This window comes from Callionymus lyra, chromosome 7 (genome assembly GCF_982586985.1).
Source record: "Callionymus lyra chromosome 7, fCalLyr1.hap1.1, whole genome shotgun sequence".
NCBI lineage: Eukaryota > Metazoa > Chordata > Actinopteri > Syngnathiformes > Callionymidae > Callionymus > Callionymus lyra.
In genome coordinates, this window is record NC_141824.1 from 12,651,643 (window position 1) to 12,663,847 (window position 12,205).

A 12,205-nucleotide genomic window follows, 5' to 3' on the forward strand; every position below is an offset into this window, starting at 1 on the left:
TGCATTTTTAAGAGACATTATTCACTTTCTCTCTTCTCTTCCATGTATTTTGGCAATTTGGCTTTAAAATGTATTTTACATGCGTAACACCAACATCATGTACTAAGGGTTCGTACGTACAAAAAAGCCAAAGTCCATATATATATCAATATGGAAAAGAGCGTTAAAAAATTCGGACTTCCCGACACCTTATTTACTGCTTAGATGCATGTCAGCCTCACTAGTCACGTTGAGATGATCACATCAAAGTTACATTAACGGTCAGTATTGATCAAAAATTAACACAAACACGAGTGGTTATAAAACTATTCACAAACCTATAAATACGTTCTCATTCATCAAAAGGATGATCCCTATTTATTTAGACAACATCGATCATTTTATTCTGAATATTTTAATCCGTTATTTCAGAAAAAATGTCATAGAACTATAGGCTTTTTTTTTTCAATAATATAAAGAACAAACTTATCTGCTTCTGATCCTTCAAGTCTTTCTCTAAGAGAGTCACAGACGTTCTTGTGGAACAACATCACATTTTATCAAACCTTTAAACCTTTTATTAAACATTTATCTGCAGAATGAAAGTGGCTAAAGTTTCCCTCATGTGATCACGTGATCAGAGCGATATCCTTGAAAAACACACTTATATAAATACACAGTCACATGATTTTTCGATTTTGTTATTTGTAAACAAAACGCTTTAATTTCATAAACGTAACAAGAATTTGCGCGAGTGTTGCAGCTGCGACACACATTCATATGAAGCTCAGACGATCAGACCATTGTCACAACATCATCAATACTCAATGCTTTAAATGACCTATTTACAGTTTTATTCTGGTTAAACTCAATTTTAAGATGTTTCAAATATGCCCTTGATCGTCTCTGTAAATAAAGTATTCCCGTTAATAACCTTGTATGTAAAATACACATCAGATATTTACATCAGAGCACGTCTGCACTCATTTAAATATAAAGTATGTGATCCATGTCAGAAATGTTTTAAATGAACGAATATAAACTGTTAATCCAGTTTAAAATGAACATTTTCATTTGTCTTTTCTGATTGCAGAGAGAAAACTCTCCAACTCTGGTTCATTTTAGATATGATTTAAATATGCAAATGATGGTGTCTGCGCTTAATTCTACGTTGATTGGGATGTAAAAAGGAAAGGAAAAGTGGTTTTATTTTTGCATGCGCGGATTTCATACATCTGAATATTTTTGTATGTGCACCATTTTCTGGTTTTGAGTTTCCGAATGTATTTAGTAAAAGATCCACAAACTTCTTTGTACATGAGGCCCCATGTATTCCAGCTAGCATTTACAGTTATATAAATGTTACGATAAAAATGATAAGAACACAGTAAAGTTATTTCCAGTATTCCAATTATTTTTCCGGGAGGGATACAGAAGTGGGAAGGTCAAGTATAGGGATGGTTAAACAGCAGATGACTTATTAATAGTTGAGTCACTCATAATTGTTAAGTCAATTGTTTCTTTTGAGTCCATTATGAGTCAAATGAACCGATAACGCCTAAAAAATGTCAGTCAAACTGTGCATGTCAGCAGCGATAACAAATAATGACAATGAAAAATGACCGGAGAACGTCTCTGATGCTCCACCTTGTTTCCTAGCTTGATAATTTGTACTCTTACAATGACAACCTATACTCTCCGACTCCATTTGCACTCACTGGGATCTTCGCTCGAACATGAAGAATGAACTACGAGTCTGTAAGAAGAATTCACGTGCATGCAGAGACATGGGTTTGTCGCAAATGACATGGAATTACAGTGACCTGCTGTGACCCTGGATGAAGAACTGCAACATGTTGGCCATCATGCACATGAGAAAAGTAATTACTATTAATAATAATTATAATAATAGAAGAAGATAAAGATGACAACGAAGAAGAGGAATAAGGAGCAGAAGAAAAAGAAGAGGTAGAAGAAGGAGCAGAAGAAGAAGCAGATGAAAAAGGTGCTGAAAAAGAAGGAGAAGAAGAAGAAGAAGTAGCAGTAGAAGGAGCAGAAAAAGAAGTATCAGAAGAAGAAGGTGCAGTAGACAAAGAAGGAGCAGAATAAGAAAAAGAGGAAGAAGTAGGAGAAGGAGAAGAAGAAGATGAGGAACAAGAAAGGAAAGCAGCAGAAGAAGAAGGAGCAGAAGAAAAAGTAGCAGAAGAAGAATAAGAAGCAGAATAAGAAGTAGCAGAAGAAGAAAAATAAGTAGCAGTAGAAGAAGGCGCAGAAGAAGTAGAAGAAGGAGCATAAAAATAATAAGAAGAGGAAAAATAAGTAGCAGAAGAAGAAGAAGAAGAGGAAAGAGAAGTAGCAGAAGAAGAAGAGGAAAGATAAGAAGGAGCAGAAAAAAAAGAGGAATAATAAGTGGCAGAAGAAGAGGAAGAGAAGAATTTGCAGAATAATAATAAGAAGGGGCAGAAGAAGAAGAAGAGAGAGAAAAAGAAGGAGGAGGAGAAGGAGAAAAGAAGACAAAGAAGGAGCTAAAGCAGTAGTCCAAAGAAGATTCTCAAGAAAATATAACTCTATTTGTATTTACAGCAGAATATTTGGAAATATTAAGTTAATTATTACAAATAATACATTTTGGTTTGAGTGCAAATGTTTGAGTATATATTTAGTTATGATAGTAAACTCAATGACAAGATCACTCTTAAACTGAAACAAATCATTGACAAATGTGTCAGAAAGAAAAGAAGGTCTCAGTTTGGACATTTCACGATAAATATAAACGTATGAACTGTAAGAAGTTCCAACACAAAAAAAAGGATAAGCTTGGAAAAATAAGTGAAACGTCCTCGAGGACGTGGAGTTCCAGAAGCTCCGGAATCTTCATGATGTCATATGATGAGAATCTAAATTGATGCTTTATTCATCCAGAAGCACAATTTCACTGAACGAAGTTGTCGGTTTAATGGTTTGTTCAGACAACAATGTGGTCAAGAAGCCTCGGAGGTTTAAGTCTTGATGACAAATAAACCAACAACTCTCCTTTTTATTAGAATTAAACATGGTCAACACTTGACTCACTGCTCATATTTCACACTTGAACTCAGCAGTTCCGCCCTAACTTCCCGTCTATCCATGCGTTTGTTCTGCATCTGAGCGCTTTTTCTAATCCCTGCGTGCAGGATGTGAGGCAAAGGTCAGAGCTAAAAACGACCACATGTGGCTTTCGCTCGTCCATTTACAACCCTGTGATTTGTCCACGGTCTGTTTTTTAGCTTATTCAACCGACTGGTGAAGAATGAGACGGTCGAGGAAAAGAGGAGAGAAAATGCCAACTAGAAAGAACAAAAAAAAAAATCCTAAATCCCCACAAACTGGGAATGAAAGACGGAGGATTTGTTTCGTCAAATGATGAGAAACGTCAATCGATGAAATTTGTTTTTGTTCTTTGTGTTTTATTCTATTCATAAATGTGTTCGATTCACCTGAAATTTGAACTTATATTTTCCCATAATTCAATTTAAAAATGTTAGGAAGTAATGGATTCCGCTTTGATTATACTGTATAGCATCATAATAGGCCTATTGAGGGTTTAAAGTGTGTTTATATGAACAAATTAACCTAATGTTGTCATGTCATCATCAACAGTTTATAGAATTCTGTGGAGTCATTTGTAACACCTTCAATTTTGACTTCATCAGCTGTTGGATCAGCTGTTTATTCAGGTGTTCATCAACTGTTAAATGAGCAACTCTAACATTAACATGAGCAACTTTTTTCCCCCGTTGTGTCATTGTTTTAAGTCAAAATTACAGAAACAGTTTTATGAGTCCAAGGTAGCTCAGAAAACTGGCTTTTAATTTTTAATTTTGATTTAAATTCCACTATTAAAATCCAATATTTAAACTTGTTATTCAGTTATGGGATAGAAATCCCAATAAGGGGGCCCATGAAAATGAAAATTCCGATTAAACTCAATATTTTACATGATATAAAATACATTCTTCCAGAATATTAGCCCCCCGTTGTAGTTGAAATACAGCAAATTTTGATGAAGACAAACTGTCTTGAAAATGATCATATAGACTACTGACATCTGAGTGAAGGCTTGAGGGTGGAGGTCAACTCCATCAGGTCAAATGTAAGGGGGCACGAAGGGGGCCAGAAGACCCCCAAGAAAATTACATAAATTTTAATGACGTAAGTAAGTAAATAAGTAAGTAATGAATAGTTATTTAAAACAAACTATCTTGAAATTAATGATGTATACTACTTGCCTCCGACAACCCGATCAGGTCAAGCAAAAGGGGGCACAAGGGGTGCAGAAGACCCCAATGAAAATGTAACTTTGACCAAATCCAAATTTAAACGCAATATATAAAATATTACAGAAGAAATCTTTCTAGAATTGTAGCTCATTTTGATAATCATAAGGGGGCCGAAAGGAAACTTAAAGAAATCCATGAAAAGGAAAATGCTTCCAATTTTAATGAAGACAAACTTTCTTGAAATATGATCATGTAGACTACTTACCTCTGAGTCAGTATTAGGGGGGAGGACTACTCGATCAGGTCAAGAGGAAGGTGGAACAAGGGGGGCAGAAGACCCCTATGCAAATGTAATTATGTCCAACTCCAAATTTAAACCCAATATATAACATGTTACAGAAGAAATCTATCTAGAATTTAAGCTCATTTTGATTATTGTAAGAGGGCGGAAAGAGGACTAAACCTGTATCGGGGGTCGCAGAAGGCCCCCACAAATATTAAAATATTTCCGATTAAATTCAAAACTATACATTTACAAAATGCAGAAGAAATATATCATTTATTGTAAAGAGGCGAAAAAGAGGCTTAAAGAACCCCTTGAAAATTGAAACGCATCGAATTTTGTTGAAGAAAAAATGTCTTGAAATGACGACATAAAGGTTTAAGGGGGAGGTCAAAGGTCAACTCCATCAGGTTCAAGAAAAAGGGGGCACAAGGGGGGCAGAAGACTCATAAAACTCAGAAAACAAATGGTTTTTCACACAAACCTTTGTAACAAGAGGAAGACATCATAGTATAAAGATGGAGACGTTTGTCAATGTCGGGCTCGTGTGAAGACTTGAAGGCAGATGATTGACGGATCCTTTCGTACAGACCTCTACCTTCACCACGGCTACATGGCACCAGTCCTGTGTTGCCAAGCAATGGTGAGAGCGGCGGCAGCAGAGATTTCCAGCAAAACAAGGATGCTGAGAAAAGGAGAAGAGAGGTGGGAGGAGGAAGCGTGGACATCGCTGCCTCGTCCAACAGCAGGCGGAGCGCCGACATGATCAGTTACCAGACGCACGGCATCAGGAGCGGAGATATCACAGAGCTGTCCAACAAAACCGCCTCGGCTTGTACGGTCCAGGAGGCCGTCGGGAGAATCATGAGCTCGGACGGATCCCAGCAGGACAATGCCAACCTCAGGTAGGACGATAATAGAGATCTTTTCTTGTATACTTCTTCTGTTTTTTTTGGTCATTCAAACCAACTAAGAATCCGAGGAAAAGACAATACTTGTGTGGTCAAAGTGAAAAACCAGACGAAAGATAATTCAGTTACAAATACTCATTTTTAAATGTGTTTTGTGTTCTCAGGCAGCACAGAAATGGAGAACGCTCTCAGGCATTCAGTCCCGGCCTCAACATTATCAAAAACATCGGTAAGGACTTACTTGTCAAATGTATTCCACCCACATCGCCACCTCCAGAGCTGCTGCTGCTCCTCTTGTTTTTTTTTTTACTTAGTTGACTGTGGGCTGATGGTTTCTTAGGTCAGGGCCTCGGAATATACCGTCACGAGGCTGCAAGACAAAGATTTATGAATATGATGAAGATGGAAGAAGAGAAGGGTTTCTGCCAGATTATAGTTGAATGATATATACTCAGTCTTACACAAATATATGCTCACTTTCATATATATACTCACTAGTATATACATATATACTCACTCTTACACACATATATGCTCACTCTTACACACATTTATATTCTCACTTTCAAACACATATTTACTGATTTTAACACACATATATACTCACTCTTACACATATATACTCACACTTACACACATATAAACTCACTTTCACACACATATATACTCACTCTTACACACATATATACTCACTCTTACACACATATATACTAACTTTCACACATATATTTACTGACTTACACGCATATATACTCACTTTCACAAACACATTTATACTCACACTAACACACATACAAACTCACTTTCACACACATATATACTCACTCTTACACACATATATACTCACTCTTACACACATATATACTCACTTTGACACATATATTTACTGACTTACACGCATATATACTCACTCTCACACACATATATACTCACTTTCACACACATATATACTCACTCTTACACACATATATACTCACTCTTACACACATATATACTCACTTTCACACATATATTTACTGACTTACACGCATATATACTCACTCTCACACACATATATACTCACTTTCACACACATATATACTCACTCTTACACACAAAAAAGCAGATTGTAATCACTGACTTAAATAAAAAACACTGAAAAAACGAAAATAATCATCCATTTAAAAAAAGCTATTAACAATTGTGTGCTTCATATTTTATTAAAATTGCATTATTTTGACAAATCGTTAATTAATTCTCTTGTAAAAATGTGATTCGGTTAAATATGGGCAATGTCAGTTTAAAAAAAGGAAATGTTTCCCTATAAAACCTTCAGTCCTCGCAGAAACGTTCTTTTGTCCTTGAGGCAGATTGAAAAGCAACTCACGGTTGCTGCAGAGACTTTTTTCTTGGTGTCTGGCCAGAACTGTAATAACAAGATGAAACTTCAGGAGGAAATTTTTAGGTAGATTAAAAAAATCTACTGAAAATTTTGCTCACATTCATCGCCAATATATATATTGTATTGAGTCATGATCTGGAAGGTTTTTCAGTGCTTAACTTTTATTGAACCTTTAACTACACATTTGGAAAAATGTAATAAACTGTAATAAACGATGAACCCTTGAACTCACCATCACAACAGTTTTATATATTGTTTCCAAACTAAGAGTCTGTCCATTATTCTCATCATTATTATGTTATTAGTGGCATAAACACAGCACTTAAGGCCAATTTTAATCAATTATATTGTAAATAGTTGAGACTCTCGACACCGTCTGTTGTCACAACACTCATGGAAGGAGTTACCAACATTCTTAACAGTAAATTATATTTTAGAGTTTTAATTTTCTATATTCTATTTTCGGTATGCTGTTTAGAGAAGCTTTAACCCTTTGTAATGTAACCTTTTCTCCACAAGAAGATACTTTAACTAGAACTGTTAATTCTGACATAGGCATCATGGTTGAACTCTTCATTTTGGATGGTTTTGGATGATTGATATATATATTGTGATACTGTAGTAACGAGGATATATTTGTAGTATTGTCGAGTACTTGACTCTGGTGTTGCAGAATTTACAGACCACATGACTCTTGACGAGGTCGTAACTGCTTGAGTCGACTGTATCCTCTCATCCCAAGTCATTCCCAGGATCGAGCAGGATTTAATTGTTCCACCAGCTGTGGATGATGTATAGACTGCTGTCATCTAGTGGCAGGAAGTTTATTTGCAACACACAAATGTACAAACTTAAACATAAATATATTTTTTTTAATTTAAAAATGGATTTTTTTAAATAATTGAATTATTTTCTTGAATAAATGATTCACATACTTATATTAAAAGATTTATTTTATTTGTTATAGTTGAATACTTAAAAGTTTTTTTTTTACACTTAAGAGTTTGATATAGAGTTGATATTTCAAAAAATACATTTTCTAAATTTTTTTTTTTTTTTTCAATTTCATTATCACAATTTTCTGATGGGACAAATGTACCATTTTGAAATATAAAAAATTGAATATAAAAGGCTATTAATAAAAAGAAATAAAGATTTTAAAAACACTTGAATTGTAAACAATTATTTTAGAAAATCAAATATGATTTGAAGCAACAAAAAAAATTAAAATATGATCGCTGCATTTTATCAACACCTCTGGCCAGTCGATCATATGTCAGTAGCATTGAACCACCAACCCTCAGACTGAGGAGGTCAACAGCCTGAACCAACCATCTATATATGAGCATTATCGATCATACGTGATGGACAACCTGTTCTCTATCTCCTGGAGTTCAACTTCAGCTGTGAGCGAGCATCATCTTATGTAATCCACGATCCTGCTCAACGCCCACCCGACCATCCGTATATGACTGATGTTACGCAACGCTTCTTCAAAAGTAGCCTCACCTCTCCATATACCCCTCAGCCCATGTTCCCTGACAAGTCTCTTCTTCTCTGGAAAAAACTTTCAACCCACCTGAAAAACTTTGTGTGGAGGCTGCTGCAAAACATGTGCTTTAAACACACTAAAACACACTTTATTACGCAACAACGCTGCCCACTTCTGTGTCACACTTTCACTGCCACGATAGAATCACAAATATTCGACTTATCTCGTCCGTCACATGTTTACATCGGCGTGTTTGTTCACCTGAAGCGAGACACGCATCATATTTAGCTTTGACCTTGTGTTTATGATGCTTCAATGCAAACAATTGATCCTTATCTTAAGTGTATTGTAACACTCTTGCACATGACATTGACAAACACTTTAAACATGTGTTAAAATCACCAATAAAGACTTTAAATCTACATGAAAATATGGAATTAAGATCATTTTTCAGCAGGCAGCTACCTTCAAATGATGTTGTCTAGAAAGGCGCTATATAAATAGAGATTATTATTATTATTATTATTATTATTAATAACGGATAAATCTGGATTTTGCAGATTTATCATGTTTGGAAACTGTTTTTTCTCCAGACTATGTCTTGTAAAGAAAAAAAACTTAAAAATCAATAATAAAATATTGACTATAAACTGTATGCTTATAGTTGTTGATGATTAATTGATCTATTTTCAAGACTGTTAATCAGGTTTTGTAAAATAAGTGCAGGCATTAAAGAGAAACAAAAATCAAAATGAAATAAGAAAAAAATTAAAAGAGTCAGTCTCTATAATTTCAAATTACCATGTAAATAGTTTTTCCATTTTGGAATAATGAATTAATAATACATTTCAATCAGTTTTCATATAAATTCAGCCAGTTCTAAATAAATGTTCATCACTTTTTAGTGGTTCATTTTGAATTAAAAAAAACACTTGCGCAACTAAAATTGTAAACAATTATTCTATGTTTTTCCTCCTAAATAAAGACTCAGATTGGATAAATATGTGTCACCAATGTATTCTTTAATTTCTTAGTTCACCCAAAATTTTCTACTCACCCTCATGTCGAACAAGGGGTTATTTTCAAGGTAATTTGTTCCTTTTAAAGTTATAGACAAAAATGTTTGTTCATTTCAATATAGTGACAAAAGCTAACTCATCTTCATCTTCATATTTGTCCAAAAAGACACTTAAAAACATCCAAATACCTCCGTACTGCTCGTCTGTAAAGTCCCTCTTGTATTGAAGCCTCGACATTAAAACTGAAAAAGTCTATAAAATAGTGTTAAAAGTCGTGAGGGATCCTCACTCATGAACACACATTTGAAGTTATTTTTAGCTTAGCTTAGCATTTGTTAGCACTTCCTGTTTCCACTAAACAGGAATGCTGTGTCTCAAATCGCATACTACTCTTAGTATACTAGAAGTTAGTATGCATCAGTTTAGTGTACGTACTAACTAGTATGCAAATTCTCCACAGATAGTATGTCTCAAATCAAACACTGCTGCTACACACTAACCGGAAATCACATGACAGCTTCTTCTTCTACTTTTATTTAACGATGTTGCAACCAGATGTTTGAACGCTATCGACACCTGCTGGCAGCACGTTTTGCAAGTTTGGAAAAAGAAATAAAGAAAAAATATGAGAATCTAAATAATCGCGAGATATTTAAGCTGCTATCAGCAGCGAAGACATGTTTATCCTTCTACTGCTGCGGAAAATGCACCTGTAAGTATATGAATATATATGCATTTATATATGACGTAACTTCCGTTTAAAACGTCACTAAGATGGCGGCTGTTTAGTGTGGTTAGTGTCCATCGAACCATTCTCAGTTTTGTGGGCGTGTTAGTACGCCAATTTAGTGTGCATGGCGCACTAAATTGGCGTACTAAGAATTGAGACGCACTAACGCACTAAAAATACTAACTTTTAGTTCGCTAGTATGCGATTTGAGACACAGCAGAAGTGTTGGATTGAAGAGTTATTTACTTACTTTACTTTACTTTACTTCAGAAGTACGTTGATTTTCAATAAAAAATCAATGTGTTATATATAAAAGTAAATCAGTGTCATCAGAATATTGAATGTTTCAATTTAAAATTTCGAATTTTCAAACGTTTTTAATGTTTATAAAGGAAATGTTTTTTTTTTAAAGAATTTATTTATTTTCTTGAATGAATTAAATACTTAAAATATATATAATATTAAAATATTGATACATTAAAATAATATATATATATATAAATATATATATATATATATATATATATAATGTTTTCATATAGATTTTTTTCTTTTTTTTATATTCAAATTCTAATATTTCAAAAATACAATTTCGTATAAATTTCATATCATTTTTTTTTCAATTATCACATTATTTTTATATTAGAAGAATACGACTTAATTTTTTTTATTTATTAATATATTTAATTAAAAGACTGTAATTTAGAAACAAATTGAATTTGAAAATGTGTTAAAAAAAAGTAAGTTTCCCTTGATTTTGAATATATTTTACTCTTCGAAATTAATTATTAAAAAACCTTTCAATATACAAATAATTAAATTCAAATTATTCAATAATAATAATAAAAAACCCTCAACATTTATTACAACAACAAAAAAACTGACTTCCAGCATTTAAAATATTAAATCCATATTGTGACGTCACTGATCTACTGATACTATAATTATAAATCTTGTAGCTCACAGCAGTGCATATCGTCTCCATCTGTCTAGACGATGACACATATCAATGTTTTGTGCTTCAAAAGTGACACCAAGGAATGTCTTCTTCTTCTTCACCCTGCAGCCTTCTTATACCAGGAGTACCGCGACACAGCCAAGCAGCAGGAGATCGAACAGAGGCGACAGTTGGAGAATCTCTCTCCGGGGCTCCTGCAGGAGTCGTCGGGGTCCGGCGGGGGGTCTTCCCCTCCGGTGCTGCAGCTCCAGCTGAGGAACAACGCTCGCTCCCTGAGCTTGTGGCAGAATCTGGAGGCTGTGCAGGCGAGCAAGCTGCTGGACACGTTACCCCAGAGAGAGATCATCATGCAGGAGGTGAGATTGTGTATATTTGTCTTATTCTATCAATTCATATTATATTTTAGTAACTTTAGGCTACAACGAGACAAGATATAGCTTCTCAATATACTTCTTTTTTTTTTTTACTATTCAAAAAGTTGTGGTGGTTATTTATTAGAGTATATTAGTGGCATTAGAATATAAAAGGCTTGAATGTAACATTTTAAAGTTTAAATCAAATGAATTATTCCTATTTTAATTGAAATCTATAATATGAGTAAGTAAGTAAGTCATTTATATTTATAGAGCGCTTTTCCAGACCAGGGTCACAAAGCGCTTATTATAATTTATATTTTCAATAAAGTCTGTATTCAAAGTTTGGTCTTTTAATACATGTAAAATTCAATTTTATTGTTATATTATTTATTTTTCATTATTCTAAAATACATTTTCTAAACTATATATATATTTTTAAAATTCATAGCCTTTTCAATTCAATATAAAAATGTTGGTACCACCAGAAAAAATGTAAAGAAAAATATAGAATTCAGAAAATGTAATTTTTTCATTATTGAAGTCATAATATCCGACTCTACGTGTGAAGAAATGAAAAGAATAAGTACAAATAAAACATTTTGTTATTTGTATATTTAAAGGATTCATTTGATTTAGTTGTTTTCTTTTATAATTGGATTGAAAAAAAAGTATTTTTAAAACGATTTTTTTTAATTTTACGTAGAGTTTTATATTCTTGTTCTAAAATCCCAAAAATTAATTTATTAAATACTATATTTTTAAATTAATTGCCTTTTGAATTCAATATAAAGAAGTTGTTATAATAGTACCACCAGACAACATTTAAAGGGTATAAAT

The 12,205-nt window shown here is 33.6% G+C and overlaps 1 protein-coding gene across 1 annotated transcript in view; it reads left to right on the plus strand.

Moving 5' to 3' along the window:
- ngef (neuronal guanine nucleotide exchange factor) overlaps positions 1-12,205 on the plus strand; it is a 32,613-nt gene that overhangs the window by 7,805 nt on the left and 12,603 nt on the right. The window contains exons 3-5 of the mRNA XM_087795602.1: positions 5,112-5,426; positions 5,597-5,661; positions 11,121-11,368. Coding sequence (XP_087651728.1) covers positions 5,112-5,426; positions 5,597-5,661; positions 11,121-11,368 — 628 coding nt within the window. The remainder of the gene's footprint in view (positions 1-5,111; positions 5,427-5,596; positions 5,662-11,120; positions 11,369-12,205) is intronic.